This window comes from Phoxinus phoxinus (assembly GCF_949152265.1).
Source record: "Phoxinus phoxinus genome assembly, chromosome: 2".
Taxonomy (NCBI): Eukaryota; Metazoa; Chordata; class Actinopteri; order Cypriniformes; family Leuciscidae; genus Phoxinus; species Phoxinus phoxinus.
In genome coordinates, this window is record NC_136877.1 from 46,645,815 (window position 1) to 46,672,233 (window position 26,419).

General features: G+C 43.0%; 2 protein-coding genes across 9 annotated transcripts; both read left to right on the forward strand.

Annotated features, from left to right (window-relative positions):
* The first annotated feature begins 469 nt into the window (after positions 1-469).
* LOC306994561 (transmembrane protein 272) lies at positions 470-26,365 on the forward strand. Of its 8 annotated transcripts, none has more exons than XM_079605138.1 (5): positions 471-665; positions 788-866; positions 1,028-1,078; positions 22,644-22,856; positions 25,556-26,364. In XM_079605138.1, exons 2-5 carry the CDS (start codon positions 797-799, stop codon positions 25,780-25,782), a joined length of 561 nt encoding a protein of 186 aa, XP_079461264.1. In that variant the 5' UTR covers positions 471-665; positions 788-796; the 3' UTR covers positions 25,783-26,364. The 8 variants fall into 8 exon arrangements, with proteins under 8 accessions (XP_079461268.1, XP_079461264.1, XP_079461266.1 ...); XM_079605137.1 differs by having other exon boundaries at positions 473-665; positions 785-866; positions 25,556-26,365; XM_079605136.1 differs by lacking the exons at positions 471-665; positions 788-866; positions 1,028-1,078 and adding exons at positions 22,004-22,043; positions 22,168-22,246; positions 22,416-22,466 and having other exon boundaries at positions 25,556-25,918.
* On the forward strand, positions 2,874-12,036 carry LOC306994563 (transmembrane protein 272-like). The gene is made up of 5 exons (XM_079605145.1): positions 2,874-2,978; positions 3,269-3,337; positions 3,431-3,481; positions 3,572-3,778; positions 11,436-12,036. Exons 2-5 carry the CDS (start codon positions 3,274-3,276, stop codon positions 11,627-11,629), a joined length of 516 nt encoding a protein of 171 aa, XP_079461271.1. The 5' UTR covers positions 2,874-2,978; positions 3,269-3,273; the 3' UTR covers positions 11,630-12,036.
* Positions 26,366-26,419: the final 54 nt, after the last annotated feature.

Sequence of the window (26,419 nt, forward strand, 5' to 3'; positions counted from 1 at the left end):
AGTTGAAGTTTAGTACGGGTCATCATAAGACTATATTGTGCCATATGCAAGATGTAGACATGTGCTTCCCACTGGAAATGAAATTCTCATAGGCTACTGAGGAGAAAGCAGAAGAATAGACAAGAAATGTTGTCACGTTGGAAAAGAAGACTTACACTTCCGTTCAGATGTTTGGGGTAAGTAAGATTTTTTAATAATTGTAACATTAAACATGTATTTACTGTCACTTGTTATGATCAATTTAACGCGTTCTTGTGGAGTAAAAGAATATAAAAAAAATCTACTGAGCCCCAAAACTTTTGCATTGTAGTAGTGTTGTTATTTCCGTTGCTGGTTTTAGGAAAGATAGTCTCGAGGTGCTGTGTTTATAGTAAACTGCAATAATACATTGATCCAATTATTTTGGTTAAGCAGTGAGTAATTCAATATTTCCTTTGCATTTAAATGAGCACTTCAGAAATGTGTGGCCTACGACGGAAACATGATTGCACATCTGTGACAACATTACGCCAGTTAGGAAATATTGGAAATTACTATCAATAAGACGGATAACAGAAGAATTTTTCTTTTTAAAGTTATGAAGTGAACACTGGCACTACACATTTAAGCTGTTTTAACCGTCACAGGAGACGCAAGAGGAAGCTTTTCTCAACATTTAAGTTGAGGTGAGACTCTTAATGAGGACTAACATATTAAATCTTACGAGTCCTTATCCATGTACTCCGTTTAATGTCTTATACACCTTTACGATGTTTTTTGTTTTGTTTTGTTTTTTAACTCAAAGCAGTCATTGTACATGTTCATCAACAATGATATTCTGAGGATGGACAATTCAAAGCCATCACCATTTTTGACATCACTGTTTGGTAAATCGTATTAAATCATGTTAAGAATATATAGGCCTATATAAAAAAAAAATCTATATGTTAGGCTAATATATATGTTTTCCAAATGTCCTGGTTCCACTGTATACTTGGCAAATTGTGTGTAAACATATTCTTGTCTGAGTAATCTTTTTATTTTTCAGTGATACTGATTATTGTTGTACTGGGGGTTTTAATTGCAGAAATTGGAATTGGTAAATCATGTATTTTTTACCTTTTTACTCAGGACATGAATTTAAATTTTTGTGTGTGTGTATGTGTGTGTGTGTGTGTGTGTGTGTGTGTACTCTCGGCTTATAAATAATACAGAATTTTATTATATTTTTTATGTAAAAATGCAGAATGTTTTCTGTGATCGGTAGGTTAGGGGTAGAATATACAGTTTGTACAGTATAAAAATCATCGAAAGTCCTCATAAAACACGGAAACCCAACGTCTGTGTGTTTGCCAAGGCCGTACAGAGCCCTGGGCCTAAAATGAAACATCAAGAAGACCCAGGTCCTACACCAGCCTCAGGAAAAGAGTCTTCGAAGTCCGAGACCTAACCGCCCAATCAAAACTCCTGGTTTACAGAGCCTTTGTGCTCCCCATCCCGCTGTATGGAGCCGAGTCATGGACCACCTACAGCCATGAAACAATACCATCACAGATCCTTACGAAAGATTCGGAGGATCAGCTGGGAGGACAGACAATGAATCCAGTTTATTGAATACATTAGTGTTACTATGTATTCGTAGTGTTACGGGTAGCGTGTGTAGATAATCCACCAAGAGAGAGATGCGTGATGCAGAACGAACAGGAACCATAAAGCACTACACACAAGAATATAACATTAACATAGGACAAGGAGCTGAGGAAAACTAGGCTTAAATACAAAAGGGGAAGATAATCAACAGAACAGGGAACAGGTGGGTAACTTAAGTGACCAAAGTGCTGTACAATAAAACATTGAGCATATAAAAAAGAAAACGCAAAAAGAAACCATGCAGCATACAAAATATAAACACATTAAACAAAATACAATAAAAAGTCAAAATAAAAACCTATAACTAATCAAAAGCCACCTAAAACTGGCTAATGAAGGAGCAGCAAATATTTAAGGGCAGAAGGTCACAGATATATTTTGATGTAACGCCAGATAAAGCCTTGTACACAATTTTAAAATTAATTCAAATTTTTACAGGAACCCAATGTAAAGTCGCTAAAATTGGAGAAATGTGATATCTCTTTTTTGTGCCGGCAAGAAGTCTCGCATTTTGGACTATTTGCAGGCGAGAGATTGCAGTTTGAGGCTGGCCACAATACAGAGAATTACAGTAATCCAGACGTAATGAGAGAGCGTGGATTACGGTCTCCAAATCTTTCGGAGGTAGAAACTGTTTTAATTTTGCAACCGATCTCAGATGAAAGAAACTGCCCTTTACCACTGTACTGATTTGTTTCTCAAAATTTAGTGACGAATCAAATGTAACCCCAAGATTCCTAACATGAGGTTAAACACTGGCGGCAATAGAATCTAAATTAAAAAGAGATGAAGACCTGGAGGGGCCTAAAATCAAAATTTTGCTTTTGCTTTCATTTAATTGCAAAAAATGATTAGCCATCCAACATTTGATCTCCTCAAAACAGTTGCAGAGCAAGTCCAAAGGATAAAAACTGTCAGTTTTAGCTGGTAGATAAAACTGTATATCGTCAGCATGGTAAGAAAATTATACACTTCTTAAAAATGGCACCCAATGGTAGCATATAAAGTGAAAAGAGAAGAGGGCCCTGAATGGACCCTTGTTGCACACCGCATAATAGGGGAACCGACGAAGAAGAAAACTTCCCAATTCTCACTGAGAAAATCAAAAGGCCAACCACTGCAAGACAATGAATCCAGCTTATTGAACACATTCCAGCATAATGCTTGTCATGTTTGTCATTTTGTTCGCACAGCAAGAACCAGTTTATCTTGAAATGTTAAAACTGTAAAAAAAAAAAAAAGATGTTGAAACCTAAACCAGAGAGTATAAAACCCCATGAAGAATCATTTCAGACAGTTTCTAATCCCGGAGTGTGTCAGGTAAAGACTTTCCAGAACCAGACCTTCAGGTAAGCATTTTCTGAGCAAAGTATCACTTATGTGTCAGAGGTACAGTATGTCTGTCAGTGTATTATTTACAGACTCTGTAACTTTACTGATACAACTAATAGTTGTACAATATTTCATTCACCTCAATTCTAACTCAATATAATGTTTACACTTAATGTAAATTTTGTTAAGAAAAAAGATGATCATACAAATTAATTTATTATAGAAATTATATATTGTCATTAGATCGTCATGATTTATTAACTGCTTTCACAGACAGCTAATTTTGGGTTTTGTATGCTTTGCATAGGAACCATGGATCCAAATCAAATGTTGAATTATGTGAGATCTCCTCCAAAGACTAGTACACATTGCCTTGGTATGAGAGTTTTACTCCCTAAACAATTGTTACTTCTGCACTTAATGAACACGTACACTGACATAGCAAATTTTGGACTGATTTGTATTTCAGTGATTTCAAAACTACTCTTGCTGGCTATTCCCATTGCTCAGATTGCAATAGGTGCGTTGCAGTGAATGTGAGTACTGTATTTATTCCTTTCCTATACCTTCAGTTATTTAAGGTGCTGTTGTGTTGCCTGTATCATCACAGGTGCCGTGTATCTCAAAGACTGTCCCCAGCAGCACTATATCCCAGTGTATGTGCTGGTGTGTGGTGTGTTTGGTGTGTTTCTGGCCTTGCTGTCTTGTCTTCCATGCGCCAGGGAGACGGAGGAGGGAAATCGTACTTCGCTCAGCCTAATCTGCACTGTGTGGAACGCTCTGGTTTCCATCTTCTTGTTCTGCTGGCTGATCAGTGGTAAGATTGGGTGGGGTATGTGGGAGGAAGAGGTCATTTAATGTGTTCATAGGTCTCTGAAAGCTTCTGTGCATTGTTCAGTTAATCCATTACAAAGACACTTGCCAAACAAACAGCAGATTTTCATTAGAATTCTGTGAATGGAAAATTTGCAATGTGCTTTTGTGTGTGGGTCTGCCTGAAATCTGGGTGTGAATATGAAATTTTGTTCTGTAAAATAGCTCAGACAATGTCTGTTTAATAGGCTATGTAACTAAATAAAAAATTATATTTAATTTTAAACTTTGCAATTGAATTTTAGAGAGAAAAGAAAAAGTTTTTTTATAGATTGGAATTTTTACTTTAATAATTAAATTCTTTAAAGGGACACTAAGTATCTTTTTAGGTATTTTATTATCTAAAATCAATATTTTTATTCATAAATATGTCCTCAATGGTGTACAAATACCTCGGCCAATTATCTGACTTATCCTTATAAATGAAGAATTTATTATCTTTATATACATGGGACGGGTAGGTCCACGGAGGCTTCCATGTAGTTCCGCCATCTTGCAAAACTATAATAGCAGAGAGGGACAAAAAGTACTAAGCCAACGCGTTTCCACAACGCGTTTTCGTTCAGAGCCAGCCGAAACGCAGGTGCAGAGCAGTGAGTTCACAAAACTTATCACGGATCCGTGGTTTGATTTAAAATAAATTTTATTTTTAAATGATTACTCGCTCACTGTTGAGCGTCTGGCGCGAGTGATTCTACTCCAGTTTGCGCGAATGAGGCGAATTGCTATCACAGATAATGTCTTTTCTATCATTTCACTGTAGCTCAGCATCGCGATGTAAAGTTAACGTTATTGCATGATCACAGTTCACATGTGTGGGGAAAGCTGAAATAGAATAGAATAGAAAAACTTTATTAATTGCGTTAGGCTACATCAGTTAATAAGAAAAAAGATTTTACAATTCCTGCAAAATGCAGTGATGAAGTTCATGTTCTCATGATTTATTTTTATTAATAACAATGTTTCAAAACACACACACACACACACACACACACACACACACACACACACACACACACACACACCCCCCCGCGAAAAAATCGCACCCTGGGCATAGGTCTAACTACAATATTTCATGTTTTTCACAGTCAGTAATTTGTTTGTTGTCATGTTGCAGTTTGTTTGAAATAACACCTGTTCACCTGAAGGAAAACTCGACGAAGTGCTATTAGAAGACATCATGTCAAAGCTTTTTGGTACATATCGCCTACCGTAGATGCAATGCGCATTTGAAAAAGTGAGGCGCTGGAGAGCAAAATTAGTTTGAATGCAAAATACAAATTCACCACTAGATGGGAGTAATTCCTACTTAGTGTCCCTTTAACAAAGACTTTAACAATTAACATTAATTAACTTAAAGGGGCTATATGTAAGAATGTTCATGTTTTAATCGCTATTTTTATTTATTGCCAATGTGTGAACATCTTGTAACAAAAAAAAAAAAGAGACCTTCCCCAATTTTCAAGGTTGTCTATGAAACCCTGTAGACTGATTTTTATGTGAAGGACTCGGGAGGTTTTTACCAGGAAAATCAAAAGGATGTGACGTTTACGCTCCCGAGAGCCTCTCTTACGTTCAATGACACATGAAGCGAATGCTTATACAATGTTCAAGATAATGCAGAAAGAGCCATTCTGAACTGTAATATGTAATATCAATGTGTCATTCAAAGAAACGTGATTAATTCAAACTATAGTCTCACAATACCAGATCTTTAGTCTATAGTCTCAAATATACTTCATAATAATCAAACTATCATAACTGTGATATTTTAATTACCTCATCTATTCTCATGATGCCGGTGAATTGCAGAGCTGGTGCAAAAATATCCACATCGCATACGATCAGATGCTTTTTTCTCACCACTGTCATTGTTGTTGTGCGTTTTTGTTATTGATATATCAGAGCACATATTTACATATTCATCTAAACGTCGCTCTCAGCAGTGTGGATGTTTGTTAACAGTATAGTCTAGATGGGATGTACCCAAAAAGTGAAAGTGAGGAGCATTTATGGGTACAAGTCGGGAACCGGCCTACTTTACATATTTCTAGGGTTCTGAATCCAAAAAAACTGGTACCCAAGCGAAATTTTGAGTTTTTGACCTTCTAATTTGCATATCAAAATGGCCGCCAAATTGCCTATCTTGCTCAGTCGTTGGACCATTTTCCCCTAGTTTTTTTGTAAGTAGGCAATCAATATGAGGAAATTAAGTTTCTAGATCGATAGTCAAGGGTCAGAGCAAAGATATAATGGATATAATAAATTTTTTATGTATATATATATATGCAAAATACCAACTTTTAAGTTGAAATTAAGCATTATTTGTGTAATTTTTTAAGGCCGACATAAATATTCAATCAATATCACTCTTAAGCCCTATTCGCACGGGATTAGTACTATCTGAGGACCACGTGTGATTTAGAAATGACCCCCACACATCTGAATTTCGTGTGGCGCATTCACACGGGATAACCGAAGCCTGTGATTTTGCTCAAATTTACTGACTTATCTCCCTGATATGACGTCAATAGGCTTTACTAGGAAATGTCTTGCCGTTATTACAGGTCTAGCTGTATGATATATCATAAACAGAAGAATGTTCCTTACCGCATGCTGCTATACATGTCATTCATCTCCATCTAATCATTCTTTTTGTTTTTGCTCTTCTGATAATTTTCAGCTTTCTCTTTCTGCAAATTGAAAAGTAGTTGTATAGCGATATGACCCGGCACCCAAAACACTATCAAATCACTTCAACGCAGCCTCCATTCTTCTCGAAAGATGGAAAAAAAGGCGTGCATGAAACAAAAACATTGAAAAAATGATATACGATCCCGCCAAATCACAGAGATCGCATCGCTTGTTGCCGGCATTGCTTCTGGTTTACCTGTCCTGGAGAAAAGTATATACCTTGCTGCATCAACAGAGTCTGTTTTATGCACATCATATATTCTGCAGACAAAAGCCTCTGAAGATCTTTGAGTCTCCTCCGTGAGATCACCAATTCCGAGGTTGCTGAGCAATTGATGGTGCATTTTCCAGACTTTCTACGATGTACTTTTGGTGTATTTGTACTCAACAGTGTATGTAGACACTCAACAGTGTCTACCCCAAGCTATTCACGCAAATGCGTGGGCAAAGCTTCCCGAGGTATCATAATGGGTGCTGAACATTATAAAAAGAGGCTACTCGCTGCAGTTCGCTCGACGTCCCCGCCATTACACGGCGCGGGTCGAAAATACGGTAAAAAACGAAGTAGCTCATCTGCTTCGAGCCGAAATGGCGAAACTATTGAGCAAAGGGGCCATAGAGCTTTTATCTCAAGCTCAGAGCGAAGGGGGTCTATACAGCAGATATTTTCTGGTACCGAAAAAAGACAGGGTTCTCAGACCCATTCTAGATCTAAGACAGCTGAACAAAGTGCTTGTGAAACGCCAGTTCAGAATGCTCATAACCAGGAAAATCCTCGCACAGATTTGCCAAGAGGACTGGTTTATGTGAATAGATCTGAAGGACGTGTATTTCCAAATACAAATAGCGTCACGTCAGCATCATTAGTACTCCAGTTGGGTCTGCTTCGCATGCGCCCGCTGCAGTTATGGCTAAAAGCGCGAGTACCACCTCGGGCATGGGCCTCTGGTCTGTTTCGCCTCACGGTCAATCAGAAATGCGTCTCAGCTCTGAAACCTTGGAGAACAATCAACTGGTATCAGTCAGGTGTAAACCTGGGGACTTCCTTGAGTGTGAAGGTGGTGTCCACGGACGCCTCCACCTCGGGATGGGGAGTGGTGCTCGAGGGCAGACCGTTCTTTGGCCAGTGGTCAGAACGGGAGAAGCTTCTACACATTAACTGTCTAGGAAATGATGGCAGTCGACAACGCGCTGAGGTGCTTTTGTCCTCAGATAAAGGACTACCACGTCTTGGTCCGCTCGGACAACATGTCAGTGGTGGCCTATATAAATCGCCAGGGTGGCGTCAGGTCCCGAAACCTTTACAGGCTGACGGAACGCCTCCTGGTCTGGACTCAGCACAATCTGCGCTCATTGAGAGCAGCACATGTGCCTGGTCACCTGAATTTGGGACCAGACAGACTGTCCAGAAACAATGTTCCAGCAGGAGAATGGTCTCTGCACCCGCAGACGGGGCTACTGCTGTGGGAGACATTCGGCAGAGCGCAGGTAGACCTGTTTGCGTCCCGCTCACTGTCCGAAGTTTTTCTCCAAGAGCAGGGATGCGCTGGCCCACGCCTGGCCCCGCTGCCCACTCTATGCTTTTCCCCCCATCTCGCTCCTGCCTCAGGTATTGGAACGAATCAGGGAAAACGGATTTTCAGTGCTACTTGTGGCTCCGCTCTGGAAAAACCAGGCTTGGTTCCCAGTTTTGATGCAGCTGACAAGCACTGCCCCATGGCCAATACCGATGAGGAAAGACCTCCTCTCTCAGGCCAAGGGCTCGATCTGGCATCCTCACCCAGAGCTTTGGTCCCTACATGTGTGGGCCATCAACGGGTACCCGCTAACCTCCTGGAGGGAGTGTTAAACCCGATCACGCAGGCTAGAGCCCCATCTACTAGACGACTCTATTCCTCAAAATGGTCTGTGTTTTCTGGCTGGTGCAGAGCTCGAGGCTTTTCACCCCCAGACTGTGGGGTTACGGAAGTTCTCTCCTTCCTTCAAGAGCTACTGGATAAGGGCAGAACTCCATCCACACTCAAGGTTTATGTGGCGGCCATAGCAGCGTTTACTAAACCAGCGACTGGCCAGTCACTAGGGAGGAACGATCTGGTCATCCGCTTCCTTAAGGAAGCCAAGAGGCTGAACCCTCCCAGACCCCCTTCAGTCCCCATGTGGGACCTTTCTACGGTTTTGGAAGCAATGAAAGGTGCCCCGTTCGAGCCAATCCATTTATCGGACATGAAACATTTGAAACACTCAAACCAAGACACGGTTACGTGCCTAAATCCCTCAACACACCGTTCAGGGCTCAGGATATTTCCCTGTCTGCCCTGCCGGTTTACAACGAGGAAAAGGACGCAAGCTTCCTTTGCCCAGTCAGGGCATTAAGAGCTTATGTGTCTCGCTCGTGTCTGCTCACAGACTGAGCAGCTCTTCGTTTCGTTCAGCGGACGTTCTAAGGGACTAGCCGCATCGAAACAAAGCCTATCCAGGTGGATAGTTGAAGCCATAGCACTGGCCTACACTTCTAAAGGCTTGCAGTGTCCTTTGGGTGTCAGAGCGCACTCCACTAGAGGCATGGCCTCGTCGTGGGCGTGGTCTAGCGGGATTACCTTGCAGGATATCTGTATGGCGGCAGGCTGGGCCTCCCCGTATACATTTATAAGGTTTTATAACCTAGAGGTTCCCGCCTTGCAGGCTAAACTACTTTCGGTCTAAAAATCAGTACTGTCTGCCCCGTTGCTTCGGCTCAGAATACTGAATCGATAAAATAACTCCATGGGCATTGAGTAAGACCCATACTGTTACCCAGTTAAGACCGAACATTTTCACCCTGACTGTGTGGAACACTGTTGATGTGATTAGCTCCCTTAGGATGCTACTTATTGGGGAATGATGCTTCCAGCCTCTCTTCTCAGACTCTCTGTGAGTCCCTGGTGATTATGCACTATATGAGCCCCAGGCACCTGCCCTTGGGACTTTGGTGTTGGATCCCAGCACGCACAGCGTTTTACACTGTGTTCCCCGTAGCATAAGATATTACGCAGTATGAGAGAACCTCTCGTAAGAGAACGTACTCGGTTACTAACGTAACCTCGGTTCTCTCTAGAAGAGGGAACGAGTACTGCGTATCTTTGCCGTGCCTGCAACACGCTCTGGTTCGCTTCGGCGATGAAAAACCAGATTATATCAGCCCATCGAGCTGTATTTATATGCCTAGGCCACGCCCGTTTCGGCGGGACGTGACGTAGTGGGCGCGAAGCCCCCCCTTTGGATCTGACGTCACGATCGGCCTCTCTCGATAGGCTGCTGCAGTTGCCGCAGGACAGCCAATAGGCACGCGAGCCGTCTTGCCTATGTCTGCATGCTGCCACAACGCGTTTTACATTAATTCAAAATTAATGATAATTTTTGGCTTCAATATCTTGTGGAACAGAGGTTTTCCCCTGTTGTACTGTTTACTGTTGTAAATACACTGTTGTGCATCAACAGTGTATTTACACAACAGTAATGTGTTATAACATAACATTATTTAATATTTGAATCACAGCTTAGGCTATAGGCTAGTGTTTTGACATCGACAGCCCAAGTGCATCTTACCTTAAACTTGCGACTAGTTAACTTTCTAAAAGTTAATCGCTTCTCGGGTCGATATACCACTTTTTAATGCGTGATTGTGTAAAGGTGTTCACGAGATACCAACCTTTTGCGAACTTGCTTTCAACGTTGATCACTCATTCTCATGGAGACGCGGCGTGCACGGAGGGGGAGGGGTGTGTGTATGCGGCCTGCGCACGCGTGCATGTGAGTGACAGAGAGACTATTCACCTGGGTTTTTTCCGTCTTAGAATTTAGAGAACAAATGCTTAATTTGCATTAAAAAAAATTAATCTCAGACAACTTGCAATGGTGTTTTTCTTAGTTATTATGTTTTTGCATATATATACATAAAAAAGGCAGTGAGCCTCCATTATATCTTTGCTCTGACCCTTGACTATCGATCTAGAAACTTAATTTCCTCATCTTGATTGCCTACTTACAAAAAAACTAGGGGAAAATGGTCCAACGACTGAGCAAGATAGGCAATTTGGCGGCCATTTTGATATACAAATTAGAAGGTAAAAAACTCAAAATTTCGCTTGGGTACCAGTTTTTTTGGACTCAGCACCCTTGAAATATGTAAGGTAGGCCGGTTCCCGACTTGTACCCATAAATGCTCCTCACTTCTTATAGAAGGCCATTTTTCTGAAATCCGTCTAGTCTAGTATATCACAGCAAAAGTATTACCAACTTCTTTTGACTTGAAATGAACTTCGCCGTGAGTAAATCAAGGCCTTAAATCATGTTTAGTCTCTTGTATGTTACGTGTGCACGAGTGCGAGCACGAGAAATAAGTTGCTGGCTGCAGTTCACTTAACGGCCACCGGTGTCACTAATAAACAAGGGTTTCTCAATTCTACATATAGTCCCTTTAAGTATTTAATTAATTCATTTAAAAATGACTAAAGGTAAACAAATATATAAGTGAATCAATGTTTTTTAACAAAAGTTTAAATTGTAAACATAGTCAATTGAAGTCAGGTTGCCTTTATTTATTGTGCTTTATACAACTGCGATTGCAACGCCAAGGTCATGGGTTTGGTTCACAGGGAAAGCAAGAACTGATAAGAATGTAAATGTGTAGCTTGAAATGCAATGTAAGTCGCTTCCAAAGCGTTTGCCAAATGCATAAATGTAATGTAAAATGTAAATAGTAACAGAATGATGGCAACTTCATAAAATCATAATCTAAAATAAAATATGTTAAACAGAGAAGTAACGGGATCAGTGAAGCCTGTTTCATCAAATGGCCAATGTCATTAATTCGTAATCTAAAATAAGTTATATTTCTGAAATATATTTGTTTTTGTTTTTTTTAACAGGCAGTGTGTGGATTTACTCTATTTACCCTCCGAACTACAACCAAACCGTGACTGGAGATCCCTACTGTAATAAGACCGTCTACTTGTTTGCATTCTGGACCACCACTCTGGGATACATTCTGTTAGGTGTGGGGCTGTTGCTCGGATGCTGTTTTTTAATCTGTACTTGCATTTTTGCAATAGCAAAAGATTAGTAAAAGCTCTGTGGGTAGGCCTAATCTTAAAGGTGCAGTAAGCAATTTCTGAGAAACACTTTATATTTTAAATTAGCCCAAACAACCCCCCCCCCCCCCCCCCCCCCCCCCCATGAGAAAGAGTGGATGTCTCTTTCTCATAGCTGAAGCGAAGCTAAATAATGCTTTGCGACAGTGGTGCATACTGTGCATACCCAGAGTTCTTGATGGCTTTGGGGGATAAACTCAACTGAACTGTGTGTATTAAGTAACACATTTAAAACAAATATTTAATTGTATTTGAAATAATTTGGTTTTGGGAACATTGTAAGAATTGACAGTAAAGAGAATGAATGTTATTGTCTTTGTTTGCTTACAAATGAATGGTGATTTTAAATAATAATAATAATCTAAAATCAAATCTCCTTAATACCTTAATAGTTATTTTGGAACCGGATATTTTTTTAAGCTACTAGTTTCAACCAAGCAACATCATCTTTATAAAACATATAGTTTAGCCAGCCATGCAGAAAGTGTCAGAAATAATCAGAGAGAAAGAGTGGTTAAGAAAACAAATATGTGTAAAATGTGTGCATTGCAGTTTCAGTTCAACAGTTATGACTCATGTGCAGAGCTTTATTTTCATACAAGAACTGAACAGGGAATGAAGTGAACTCAATGGAGGGCGAGAAACAGTTCAATATACAAGGAGACAATTACCCCTGGCGTTCAGGCAATGACATGACAGCCTCCTTAGTCCTTTTAGCGAATTATTTCCTTTCCAAGGCTACATGTTGTTTTTTTAATATTCAAAAAGAGTGCATTTTTTGGTGGTCTTAACAGTATAATAAAGCCACCCGATTCTAATAGGCTACTTGAGAGCTTAACAGATAGGCCTAATTAAGGCTAAAAATCACATCTAAAACTGATAGGCGAGTAACCTTCATTACTATAGATTTTAAATTAAACATTATTTAAGTTGAAGTTTAGTAAGGGTCATCATAAGACTATATTGTGCCATATGCAAGATGTAGACATGTGCTTCCCACTGGAAATGAAATTCTCAAACTGAGGAGAAAGCAGAATGTAGTGAAGACTACCTTGCTTTCTGATAAGGGCTGGTTTCAGGTGTGTTTAGCAGTGTACTAGGTGTATCGGTCAGAACACCACAGAGATACAAGTGATCAACTTGAACTGCTTTATTATGACAAGGATATAAGATGAACATCAGAGGGAGGAGTCAACCACTAACATACACCTTACTCAACTTCCAGAGACGTAGGAGGCGGCTTATGACCTGCAATGGGCCTATTGGAGCTTTATGGGTGACAGTGAATTATCTGAGCCTTCTCTGGCGAAAGCAGGTTGTTTCCAGAATTCTGAGGAATTACAGTCAGTATGAGGTTTGGAATAGTGTCAACGAGTAATCAATCATTGAGATGAGCACAAGAGGCCCAGGTGGAAGAAGAGATGGAGTAATGTCGTTGGCTTAATGAGTAGGTGTTAAGTTTTGATCTGATGGGAGTGTAACATGAATTGTGCTGATATTTTGATGTGGTTTCCCTGTAAAAGACAAAGAACAGCACTCAAATAACAGCAACGCTATTACAAATGACCACGTTAGCACCGTTACATATACCACATTATCATAGCATTAATATACAAACTATTTGACTCCTCCCCTCATTCATGAACCATGCATGAACACAAGATATAACGTCACACGGACAAGCATTATGCTACTTATATGACTCACAATTATATCTTCCCTCGTTTTACTGTTATTATCTATCAACATGAGTTATTAAACATTATAAACATCATCTATGAACACTGATGATCGACAGTTATGAGGCATAACACGGGTAAATTGGCATCGCGCCATAAGCCCACACGGACGTTAACAGCATCATTGCATCATAACATCACAATGAGCGTAGATCGGCATACAGTAGGATTCCTGTACTCACTCTTATAAGACGCACAGAAGCACAATATACACTCAATCTTAGGCTGATAACCAACGTTATTCGTCTTCTCCAGCGTCCGTGCATGCAAACTGATATCTGAGGCGATATGCGTCACTCTGTGACGAATCATTAGCTTTCTGAGCTCGTGCACGTCGGACTTTCATAATAAAAGTCCCAAGTACCGTTAAGCGCTACAGCGCTCTTAATCCTCTCAAATAGGCTTTTCCACAGCCGCCCCCAAATTGCGTGCAATTTGCTCACGTAAAAGACTCGTCCTAATTTGAAGCCACCGGAGGGCATTCCTCATCCTCCTCACCATCTGGGATAACTGGAAGAGTAATAAGACGAGCCGGGTATATACTCTGTCTTTGACTTGTACGTCCGCGGATCGCACATGACCATCCGCACTCGTATGTACCTTAACCACTCTGCCTACTGGCCAAAGTGCTCTCGGGAACTGGGGGTTCATCACCAGAACTACTGAATCCACTGTCAGAACAGCTGAGGCACCATGCCACTTCTGCCTGCATTGGAGGGTCGGCAGGTAACACCTGATGAACCGTGCCCAGAAGTGATCTGCCAAAAACCTGGCTGTGTCTCCATCTCCGCCGGCTAAGTCCCTCGCTCTTAGGTTAAACAACTGAAGGTAATGCCCCATCAAGCCGCCCCATCAAGAGGACATTAGGAGTCACAGCGTCCAAGTCAGCCGCACTGGATGAGGTATAGCCCAAAGGTTTGGTATTCAGTATTGCCTCCACCTCCAGTAAGGTAGTACGTAGTACCTCCTCCGAGATAGGTTGAACTCCTATGACAGTGTACAGTGCAGTCTTGACAGACTTGATCTCCCTCTCCCATGTTCCCCCGAAGTGAGGAGCTGCAGGGGGGTTAAAGTGGAAATCAATCTTCTGCTTGGCTAGGAGACGTTGGAGGTCGGGAGACATGCTGTTAAAAGACTCACGGAGCTCCTTCTCCCCTGCCTTAAAGTTCGTACCTTGGTCGGAATAGAGTTCAACTGGAGTACCTCGGCGAGCGATGAACCTCCTGAGGCTCATCAAGAAGGAGTCTGCGTCCATGCTGTGCAGGATATCCAGATGCACAGCCCGTGTAGTAAGACACTTATAGATGATGCCCCATCTCTTCTCTGAGCGTCGTCCTATTTTAACTTGAAAAGGCCCAAAGCAGTCGACACCCGTAGAGTAGTACGGCGGTTTGTATAAGCGTAGACGGGCTACGGGTAGGTCAGCCATCTTCGGGACCAAGGGCTTAGATTTCCATCTCCGGCACTCTTTGCACTGGTGTTGCACCCTCCGTACTGCCTCCCTGCCACGGAGAATCCAGAAGACCCGGCGCATTTCTGCGAATACTCGCTCAGGACCCGGATGACAGAGGCGAGCATCGTAATCCTGGATAAGGAGCTTTGTTGCTGGATGCAAAGGGTCCAGGACAATAGGATGTTTGAATGCGGGGTCTAACCATTCAGCACGTCTGAGTCTTCCTCCAACTCGTATGATTCCCTCGTCGGGATCCAGCTCCGGGGAGAGGGCAAGAAGGCGACTACTCCGAAGTACCGTTTTCCCTGCCTTTAGGTGACGCAACTCCTCCAGAAAGCACTCAGCTTGAACTCTCCGGTAGATAGTCATCTCAGCCTGCCGGTAGTCTTCCGCTATCAAGGACTCATCACGGTCTGCCGCCCCATGTACCTCCTGTGCTACGGCCTCAACCATATCCTTCCAGGACTCGTATGGCTGGTCCAGTTGAGTCTCCTGTCTATCTGCTTTAGATACCACTCCACACGACGCAGATTTCCTGTACTCCGTGACATCCTCTTCTGACGCCCCTCCTGGTGATGATGGCCATTCATCAGGTCCCTTAAGGAGGAAGGACGGACCTTGGCTCCAGCGGTTAGGCACTGCCAATTCTGCCAATGTCTTCCCACGTGTCACATCATCTGCCGGGTTTTGCGCGGAGTCGACATAGCGCCAGGTATTCTCTCCTGTCAGCTCCTGGATCTCAGAGACACGTGTACCCACGAAGACTTTGAAGCGGCATGACTCCGACTGTAACCAGGTTAACACTGTTGTCGAATCGCTCCAGAGGATTGTCTGATCCATTTTCAACATCAGTTCTCTCTCTAACGTCTTGGCCAACTGGGCAGCTGTCAAGGCACCACAGAGTTCGAGACGGGGAATGGAATGTTGCCGTCGGGGTGCTACCCTGGATCTAGCTGCCAGAAACGCCAAGTAAACCCGTCCCTGGGTATCTTCTGTTCTCAGATAAGAGACTGATCCGTATGCCCTTTCAGAGGCATCACTGAACACGTGAATCTGTCTGGAAGCAACCATCTGATCAGCTTGAGCCGAAGCATAGTGCCGGGATAATGAGATGCGTGACAGCAGGTGTAGCTCTGATTCCCACTCCTTCCATGCCTTCTGCAGATCTTGCGGGATAAGTGGGTCATCCCAGTCACGCGGCTTGTCCCACATGCTCTGGACGATCATCTTAGCGCGGGTCGTGTAAGGTGCAATGAATCCCAGGGGGTCATACTGTCGGGCCATCACCTTGTAAACATTTCTCATTGTGAGTGCTCCATACTCCAGAGGTCGGCTCTTGTAGCCTAAGGTGTCAGTCTCCCAGTGCCAGGTGAGTCCGAGGGCCGGTTCTGAATATCCAGGTTCCTCGTGCGAAAGCCATCGCTCCATGCTGTCGGACCTCGCCTCTGCAGGTAGGTGCCTAAGAACATCAGGTATGTTACAGGCCCATTGCCTGATCTCAAATCCTCCAGATGCTAGCACTTCCCTGAGCCGGTCAACAAGCTCCTTAGCTTCATCCGCTGTGTGCACACTCTGAAGACAATTGTCCACGTAAAAGCAGTGTTCCACTGAGTGCTTGACTCCTTCTCCTGGCCCTCCATGATCCCTTGCATGCATTTGGAGCGCGAAGGTAGCGCAACACGGTGAACACGCAGTGCCAAACGGTAAGACCTGCCACTCGAAGACATCAGGGGGGTTATCACGCTTCATGTCCCTCCAGATAAACTTGAGGAGCGGCCTGTCTTCTGGTAAGAGCTGAACCTGGTGAAACATGCCTCTGATGTCACCACTGACTGCCACCGCATGTTCCCTAAAGCGCAGTAAAACGCCCAGAAGAGAGGCCCCCAATGTTGGTCCAGGAAGGAGGGTATCATTAAGGCTTCGACCTCGGAATTGGAAGGAGCAGTTAAAGACCAAACGACTCTTTTCGTTGTGGCTCACTAAGTGGTGAGGTATAAACCACGTCTCCTCTGTGGGTGAGGCTTTGCTTAAGTCAATCTTCTTAACCGCTCCAGTTTCCACCAACTTGCGGATTGCTCCAGAGTACTCGTCGGCTCGCAGGGGGTCCCGGGCCAAGCGTCTCTCCAGACTTCTGAGGCTGGGTAGGACAGCTTCCTTAGGAGCTTGGAGCGGGGGAATGTCTCGCATCCGTAGCAGGGGTGTGGCATATCTGTAGATGCCTGCCACCTGTACTCGTCTGGTCTTGGCCTCTAGGAGCTCCACCGCTTCCTTATCCTGCTTCGACCTCATTGCTAGTTTACAGCTCTGGTATGGCAGGGTGTCCATCTTCCAGAGCATCTCCACATTCTGCATCAGCTCTGTCGTCTGAGGTGAGACACTTGTGAAAAGACACTGCTGGGTGCTCGGTGCCCACTGTGTAAGGTGTGCGGGTCCTTGAAGCGTCCATCCCAGTCTCGTGTGAATGGCTGCCGGACCTCCAGGAGGGCCCATTTTCACCGGCTCGATAGGGTTAAGCAGATGGGGGTAGTCTGCACCAATTAACACAAGCGGCTTAACGCGATCGAATGCCTCGAGGGGGAGATCTGCCAGGTGCTTGTACTTCCTCTTCAAGCTGACGATGGGGTAGGAGTGGTCCGCTAGACCCAAGCGTCGAGAGGTGAAGGCCTCCACTATCCGAAATGCTCTCTTGGGATTAGTAGAGGATGAGATTTTGAACAAGACAGCAGCTCCCGTCAGAGTTTGGACTTCTTGCCTAATCGTGCGGAGAGCAAGATCCTCAGGCCTCTTCTGTAGACCTAATTTATCAACTGCCTCCGGGAGGAGCATTGTGCGCTCTGAACCATCGTCCAGAATTGCATAAGTGTCTAATGTCCTGTCTCTGTTGCGCAAGAGAACCCTGACGACCTTCAACAGAACACGAGAGTGGGCCGATGGTCTGTCCAGGTAGAGAACTTCTGTACTGGTACTCACCAGATAACTTTCAGCCTTTGGCTGCTCAGCCTTAGAGCGTACGTTGGCGTCATGCAGGACTTTCAGATGTTTTCCTTGGCACACATCACAAAGCTTCTTGAGGTCACATTGGGCTGCTTGATGTGCCCTCCCACATCTCCAACATCTCCTATTGACTCTGATCCACTCTATGACTTCCTCTCTGGTGAGTTTCTGAATACCAGGACACTTATTTAAGAAGTGTTCTATACCCTCACAGTATGGACAGTAGGGTTTTGCTTTGCTCTTCCATCTGGCTGTAGATGCGCTCTGACTCTCTTGTCTGGTTGCCCGGTTAGACGAATAGCTCTCTGCTCCGTGTAGCACTGTGGCTGCTGGCTTGCCGCGTCGTTTATCGGCTCGGTATCCTGTCAGCCCTTGGATACGGATGTCTGAAGGGTTGTCGTAACCTTGGCACCACGACTCGTATCGAAGCCATTCTGCCAGGTCGAACAGCGTATGAGTGTGTCCAGGACGATGGAACATCTGACGCCTGAAGTTCGCTCTCATCTCCATGGGAAGCTTGGTGAGAAGTCTAGCCACATGTGAGCCACACCTTAGCTCAACTTCTCCATCTGGGCCCAGTGTCTGTAACATACCCACGAGTGACTGTACATGCAGGGAGAACCTCTCAAAGGCAGCAACATCTCCTCTCCTGATCTCAGACGAATTCATAACTGCAGCTATCCTCTGCAAGGCTACATGGTGCGGCTGGCCGAACTTCTCTGTCAAGGCTGCCATGGTGTCAGTGTATGGTCTAGGCGAGTTGATGAAGGAGTCAGCAATGAGACAGGCCTCTTCAAGTTTCATGTGATCCACCAGAATCTGATACTTAAAGCTCTGTAGCATCGGTAGGTAGCAGGTTTGCTAGGGCTAGTTTAAGCCGAGAGAACTCCATCGGATCCTTATGGAGAAAGAAAGGAATTCTTGGCGCTGGCCCCCTGTACTCTCCTCCTCCCAGAGTCACTGGGGCTGGCGAGAACCGTCTGCCTCGAACAGGGTGTGGTTGGCTCGTATCAGGCCTGGCTGGGTACTGAGTTGAGGATTTCGCATCAGTGCGATACATACTGGGCTGTGGACGTGAGATGGGCATGTAGGGTGCTGGCCCCGGGGTGTAGGACCGGGTGTGGTGCTGTTCTTGACTCTGTTTAGGCTGAGGGTGGTTCAAGCTGCGAGGGGTAGACTGTGGTTGAGTATGGGCTGTGACGCTGGAAGACATACTGTCCCTCATTAGCTGTAACTCACTCATCATTCTGTCTATGACGGTAACCACCCGCTGCTCCTCGGCAGCTGCAGGCAGTGGAGGATAGTCATGCGAAGGCCATGGTGGAGGTGGCAATCCCTCTTCATACTCCTCTTCCTCTAATGAGTCACCTAGTGGTGGAAGGGGTGGCATTGGCCATCGCTCGAAAGACTGATCCTGCGGCACTACTCCTTGCTCTCCAGCTGAGGTCGTTAACTCACACAGATCTCCTCTAGTGTCATGAAGGGACGCAATACCATACTGCCTGCTCTCTCTGTGTAGCCCGCTCTGCCCTGCTCCCTCTTCAGTGTAGGGCATAGGGGTATGTGGCCATCCCAGGCTTGTGTCGTTCAAACTCTCCTCAGCGCTTGTGTCATAATCATACGGTGCATCGGGATTCCTACTCCACTTCACCTGTGGCTGTGAACTCCATTCTTCCCCTCTAGGCATGTGTGGTGCCGGGCTGGCATGTGGTGGGCCACGTGTCCTCGGTCGCACTGCACTGACCTCATAATCCCTTAAATACAATGGCTGCCTTAACTGCCGTCTGGGCCGAGTGGATGGGGCCCACGATGCTTCCTCACTCTGTTCCATGCTCCCAGCACAGCTGCTATCCGGCTCGAAGGACCACAAATGTAGTGAAGACTACCTTGCTTTCTGATAAGGGCTGGTTTCAGGTGTGTTTAGCAGTGTACTAGGTGTGTCGGTCAGAACACCACAGAGATACAAGTGATCAACTTGAACTGCTTTATTATGACAAGGATATAAGATGAACATCAGAGGGAGGAGTCAACCACTAACATACACCTTACTCAACTTCCAGAGACGTAGGAGGCGGCTTATGACCTGCAATGGGCCTATTGGAGCTTTATGGGTGACAGTGAATTATCTGAGCCTTCTCTTGCGAAAGCAGGTTGTTTCCAGAATTCTGAGGAATTACAGTCAGTATGAGGTTTGGAATAGTGTCAACGAGTAATCAATCATTGAGATGAGCACAAGAGGCCCAGGTGGAAGAAGAGATGGAGTAATGTCGTTGGCTTAATGAGTAGGTGTTAAGTTTTGATCTGATGGGAGTGTAACATGAATTGTGCTGATATTTTGATGTGGTTTCCCTGTAAAAGACAAAGAACAGCACTCAAATAACAGCAACGCTATTACAAATGACCACGTTAGCACCGTTACATATACCACATTATCATAGCATTAATATACAAACTATTTGACTCCTCCCCTCATTCATGAACCATGCATGAACACAAGATATAACGTCACACGGACAAGCATTATGCTACTTATATGACTCACAATTATATCTTCCCTCGTTTTACTGTTATTATCTATCAACATGAGTTATTAAACATTATAAACATCATCTATGAACACTGATGATCGACAGTTATGAGGCATAACACGGGTAAATTGGCATCGCGCCATAAGCCCACACGGACGTTAACAGCATCATTGCATCATAACATCACAATGAGCGTAGATCGGCATACAGTAGGATTCCTGTACTCACTCTTATAAGACGCACAGAAGCACAATATACACTCAATCTTAGGCTGATAACCAACGTTATTCGTCTTCTCCAGCGTCCGTGCATGCAAACTGATATCTGAGGCGATATCATAGACAGTATATAAACTGGACACAGCGACCCCATAGGTTTCAACGGAGAGAAATGAAGTCAATTAGAAGCACTCACTTCCTGATCGCAAGGCGAACTGCGCAGGCTCAAACTGAGCTTGACGACGTAGATGTGACGTGAGCAACCTGTAGGTCTTCTAGTAGCTGTGCCGAGAGAAATCTGAATCATTCCCTTCCGAATCTCGCAGAGACGGAGAGCGTGAGCATTAGCTGTCCATGAGCTAGCAACGGGAGCAACTTTTTTCACTCTCTATGGGCTTCTCCCTTGACTTTATGCCTCCACAATCGGGATTGCTTGCGAGCTTCTCTGCCTGTCCATACGGTAATTTTTCGACTTGTGCGACAGAGTCGCGCGGGTATGACGCAATCGTTAGCCTATTTTTACAAAAACTGCTTCTACGGGGCCATAACGTAAGATACAAGGTAATGGAGCCTTTTATACATTTTCGTGTTTCTTTAGAAATAAACAATGGACAAACGGTGTCTTTAAACGCCTCAGATGTAAAGTTATTCGCTGTCAAAGTGACGCCAAAATGAATGGGAGTCAATGGAATGCTAACAGCAGGTGGGGGTCCGCTAGCCAATGGCGGCGCCCAGGTCGGCTTCAATGTCTTTCGGAACACTGCCCCCCTGGGCGATATGCGTCACTCTGTGACGAATCATTAGCTTTCTGAGCTCGTGCACGTCGGACTTTCATAATAAAAGTCCCAAGTACCGTTAAGCGCTACAGCGCTCTTAATCCTCTCAAATAGGCTTTTCCACACAGAAGAATAGACTTGAGAAATGTTGTCACGTTGGAAAAGAAGACTTACGCTTCCGTTCAGATGTTTGGGGTTATAAGATTTTTAATAATTGTAACATTAAACATGTATTTACTGTACTTATGATCAATTTAACGCGTTCTTGTGGAGTAAAAGAATATAAAAAAAATCTACTGAGCCCCAAAACTTTTGCATTGTAGTAGTGTTGTTATTTCCGTTGCTGGTTTTAGGAAAGATAGTCTCGAGGTGCTGTGTTTATAGTAAACTGCAATAATACATTGATCCAATTATTTTGGTTAAGCAGTGAGTAATTCAATATTTCCTTTGCATTTAAATGAGCACTTCAGAAAGGTGTGGCCTACGACGGAAACATGATTGCACATCTGTGACAACATTACGCCAGTTAGGAAATATTGGAAATTACTATCAATAAGACGGATAACAGAAGAATTTTTCTTTTTAAAGTTATGAAGTGAACACTGGCACTACACATTTAAGCTGTTTTAACCGTCACAGGAGGCGCAAGAGGAAGCTTTTCTCAACATTTAAGTTGAGGTGAGACTCTTAATGAGGACTAACATATTAAATCTTACGAGTCCTTATATCCATGTACTCCGTTTAATGTCTTATACACCTTTACGATGTTTTTTGTTTTGTTTTGTTTTTTAACTCAAAGCAGTCATTGTACATGTTCATCAACAATGATATTCTGAGGATGGACAATTCAAAGCCATCACCATTTTTGACATCACTGTTTGGTAAGAATCGTATTAAATCATGTTAAGAATATATAGGCCTATATAAAAAAAATATTCTATAGCCTATGTTAGGCTAATATATATGTTTTCCAAATGTCCTGGTTCCACTGTATACTTGGCAAATTGTGTGTAAACATATTCTTGTCTGAGTAATCTTTTCATTTTTCAGTGATACTGATTATTGTTGTACTGGGGGTTTTAATTGCAGAAATTGGAATTGGTAAATCATGTATTTTTTACCTTTTTACTCACTGTTATCTATGCTAGAAACATTGGAATGCATTATTACGTCCACATTATTTTTTTTACAGTTTAATATTGACAGAAACATTCACACACTTTGTTGTACACTGCTCTTCTCCAAAGACTGATGACTTTTATGTTTGACTTTTTTTAGGGGCCTACTTTCTGAGAGACTGTCCTGTCCAGCCTTATATCCCAGTCTACCTCATAGTATTTGGTGTATTTGTTTTGCTTGTTCTGATAGTGAGCCTTGGCTTGTTCTATGGTCTGCTTGCAAAAGCCTCCCTTGAAATGCTGCTGTTGTCCCTGCTGGTCATCTCCGTCAGCTTCATCCTCTACCTGTTTGTTGTCTGCTGGTTCATCGCAGGTGAGTGGTAGTGAATTTGTCAAAATGTGAATTGCAGAAGGAGGGGTGAAGATATTTTATAGAAAGTACAATGGAGAAATGTACGTGAAAGGGTCAAACTTTCTCTGGAGATATAAGCTATAATGTGACAGGTTGAAGCAATGTGGGGCTGCAAAGTCACAGTTAAAGGTACACTGTGTAGTTTAAGTATTTTATTAGCTAAAATCAATTTCTTTATCCATAAATATGTCCTCATTGGTGTAAAATTACCTCTGACTTTAGAATTTCTTATCTTTATTTACATTGGACGGGTGAGTCCAAGGAGACTTCCATGTCGATCCGCCATTTTGAAAAACTATAATAGCAGAGAGGGACAAAAAGCACTAGCCTACCTCAACGCGTTTTCGTTCAGAGCCAGCGTCACGTGACAAGGTGATCAGTGAGAGGCGCTTGTGCTGTCCCAGGACATTTGAAAGGTTGCTCTGGACGGTACTTCATTACGCAGGATCATACTCATGCCGAGCCACAGGAGATGCTTTTTACAGTCTGTGGTTCATACTGTAACATTCGTTTGTTCGTTGTGTGTCAAGTTGCAGTTTGTTTGAAATAACGAACCTCATCACCCGAAAGAAAACTCTCTGAAGTGCTATTGGAAAGACATGTTGTCATAGCTTCTTGGTACATCACGGCTACCGTAGTTGCAACACGCATTTGAAAAAGCGAGGCGCTTAGAGAGCACTTTTCGTTTGAACAATTTCACCGCTAGATGGGAGAAATTCCTACACAGTGTACCTTTAAAGGGACAGATGACAGAGTTCAAGATAAATATTTTCATGACTACCGGAGCTGCCAGTTTGTTATGTAAGTGTTTCGGGTGCCATTTCGGACTGGGCCTATTGAGCGGGGAATACAAAAATGTGGACGTTTGATCTGGAGTTGTCACAAAAATTTGGCGGATATATAGCGGCTACACATTTTTCGCTTACCTTTAACTTAAAGGAACACGCAACTTTTTGGGACTTTAGCTTATTCACCGTATCCCCCAGAGTTAGATAATACCATACATACCCTTTTAATCTCCGTGAGTGCCGTAACTCTGTCTGACGCACCCACGGTGGGTTGCCAACCGTTCCGTATAATACGGAATCGTCCCGTATTTGACACATAAAAGTCTTGTTCCGTATTGAACCGATACGGAACGCACTTTGTTCCATTTTTTTGAGAATCAATTCAGTGCAAATCCATGACAGACACACACATAGCTTCTAATATATGTCAGACTATGAACGAAGACATTTGTAGGCTATGATAAGAAAAAAAAACAGACCGTGCGTGCGGTAGATACTAATTTCTCCCCCTGTTTGTCTATGATCAGCGTCGTGTTTTTAACATCATCAGAGAATGCCCTTTTAATTGGTCGTTTCAGTCATTGTGAGTCATGTATCGTAGCAACGATGACGACAAGTGACAACAGCGTGAAATGTAAAAATGACTAACGTTACCTCCGAGCAGCCGGCGAAAAAGAAAAAGAGCACAAAAATATAGAATTGAATGGGAAAATAGCTGCACAATGTGCTTAGTCTGGAGGTTTATTTGTTTCTGTGAGATTTTCCATGTGCACACAGGTGTTGTATTGCTTGAATTCAGTATTTGAGTGCAATATTTTCTTTCCAGTGCAAAACAATAATACATAAAAAAACAGCTAATATAAAAATATATATATTGTATATTTTCTTTATTGGCTGTTTTTTTATGTATTATTGTTTTGAACTAGAAAGAAAGTTAACTATAAGGGAAGTATAATTATATAAAGATATTTGCACTACACTACACTTCCTTAAAATGTTGTCTAATTAAATGTTACATGTCCCGTCTAGAGGATGGATACCCGACGGGACCCGACGGGCCGGGCCGGGTTCGGACAGATATTTAGAAATGATGTTCGGGTTCGGGTCGGGCTCAGTCACATCAGCGCGATAAGGCATTGAACATTTTAAATTTAAAACAGCTTATTATGTATGTAGCCGATGTGCCTGATGCTTTCACTTGATGCAAACGTTCGTTTTTGTGATTAAAATACATGTAAAATATTACCATAACATACGTCTTCCTGTGTGCGGACATTTGTTTATGTAGCCGTGACAACGAAACACGTGCATAATGTGCGCGCGCCAGGTGTTAAGAGCGCTTGTTGCTCCGCGCGCTGATGCGCTCATCCTATTGACATTTCCGATTGCCTTCCTACAGTTGCTTTAATAAAAGCGGGCTTTCCACACAAACAAACGTACAATTGTCATTAGTATGAGAAAAAAATGGGATTTTAACTGCCGGTCTCGGGTCGGGCTCGAACATAAATATCTTTATGCCTGTCGGGCTCGGGTCGGGTTCGGTTACTGCTCTGTCGGACGCGGGCCGGGCTCGGACTGAAAAATTCGGCCCGATCCGCACTCTAGTCCCGTCCCCCCGTTCCTTATTTCCATTTCAGAAAGTTGGCAACCCTACGCCCACCGCTAGCCTAGCTTAGCACAACGACTGGAGGTAAACGGCTCCAGCTAGCATACTCCTCCCAATAAGTGACTAAATAACGCCAACATTTTCCTATTTACGTGTTGTGATTTGTATAGTCACAGCTTGGTAGAAAATGGCCATTGCTGTTAAAATTTCACAGAAGTCAAAGAAATATATAGCTCAACTAAAAACGTTTTCTCTGTGTATTGCAGGGAGTGTCTGGATATACTATGTTCATCGTCCCAGTTATGACCCAACAAATGTACAGAACTACTGCAACAAAACTCTGTACCTCTTTGCTTTCTGGTTGAACACAGTCTGCTATGGCTGTCTGGCTGTCCTGTTGCTTTGTATTGGATTTTCAGTGTTTTATATCTGTGTACAAAACACTTGTCAAAGACCACAGTCGTCGGCTTCAAACTCTCTGCAACAAGCATAAGACCTCTTTAGAAAGTATTATGGTTACATTTTATAAGGTTCATTAGTTAACATTAGTTAATGTATTCACTAACTTGAACTAATAATGATTAATACATTTGTTACAGTATTTATTAATCTGTGTTAATGGTAGTTAATAAAACTCCAGCTGTTCATTGTTTGTTCATGTTAGTTCACAGTGCATTCACTCATGTTAACAACCTTTGATTTTACTGGTGTATTAGTAAATGTTGAAATTAATATTAACTAAGATTAATAAATGCTTTAGAAGTATTGTTCATTCTTAGTTCATGTTAACAACGGTTAACTAATGTTAAATAATGAACCTTATTGTAAAGTGTTACTGTTTTTTTATATTTGGCAGATGCTTTATTCAAATCAACTTACAGAGCACTACTCGTACATTTTATCAATGTTCCCAAAACTCAAACCCATGATCTTGGCATATGTTTTCTACCAGTACAGGGCATTTTTAGACATTATCTGTATACTGTATTTCCATCTACAGTAGTTCAAAATGAAGGCCTAGACTTGAAGGTACTGTATAGAATTACTAAATAAAATATATATGTTAATTGCAGTGTATAATACTCAAAACATTCAGATTTTGTCAACACACACACACACACACACACACA

Excerpts from the sequence above, each read along its gene's own strand:
- LOC306994561 (XM_079605138.1), top strand. The coding sequence starts at position 797 with ATGTTCATCAACAATGATATTCTGAGGATGGACAATTCAAAGCCATCA. Across the intron at positions 867-1,027 it reads ATTTTTGACATCACTGTTTG|TGATACTGATTATTGTTGTA; the intron begins GTAAATCGTATT and ends TTTATTTTTCAG. Across the intron at positions 1,079-22,643 it reads AATTGCAGAAATTGGAATTG|GGGCCTACTTTCTGAGAGAC; the intron begins GTAAATCATGTA and ends GACTTTTTTTAG.
- LOC306994563 (XM_079605145.1), top strand. The coding sequence starts at position 3,274 with ATGGATCCAAATCAAATGTTGAATTATGTGAGATCTCCTCCAAAGACT. Across the intron at positions 3,338-3,430 it reads GACTAGTACACATTGCCTTG|TGATTTCAAAACTACTCTTG; the intron begins GTATGAGAGTTT and ends TTTGTATTTCAG. Across the intron at positions 3,779-11,435 it reads GTTCTGCTGGCTGATCAGTG|GCAGTGTGTGGATTTACTCT; the intron begins GTAAGATTGGGT and ends TTTTTTTAACAG.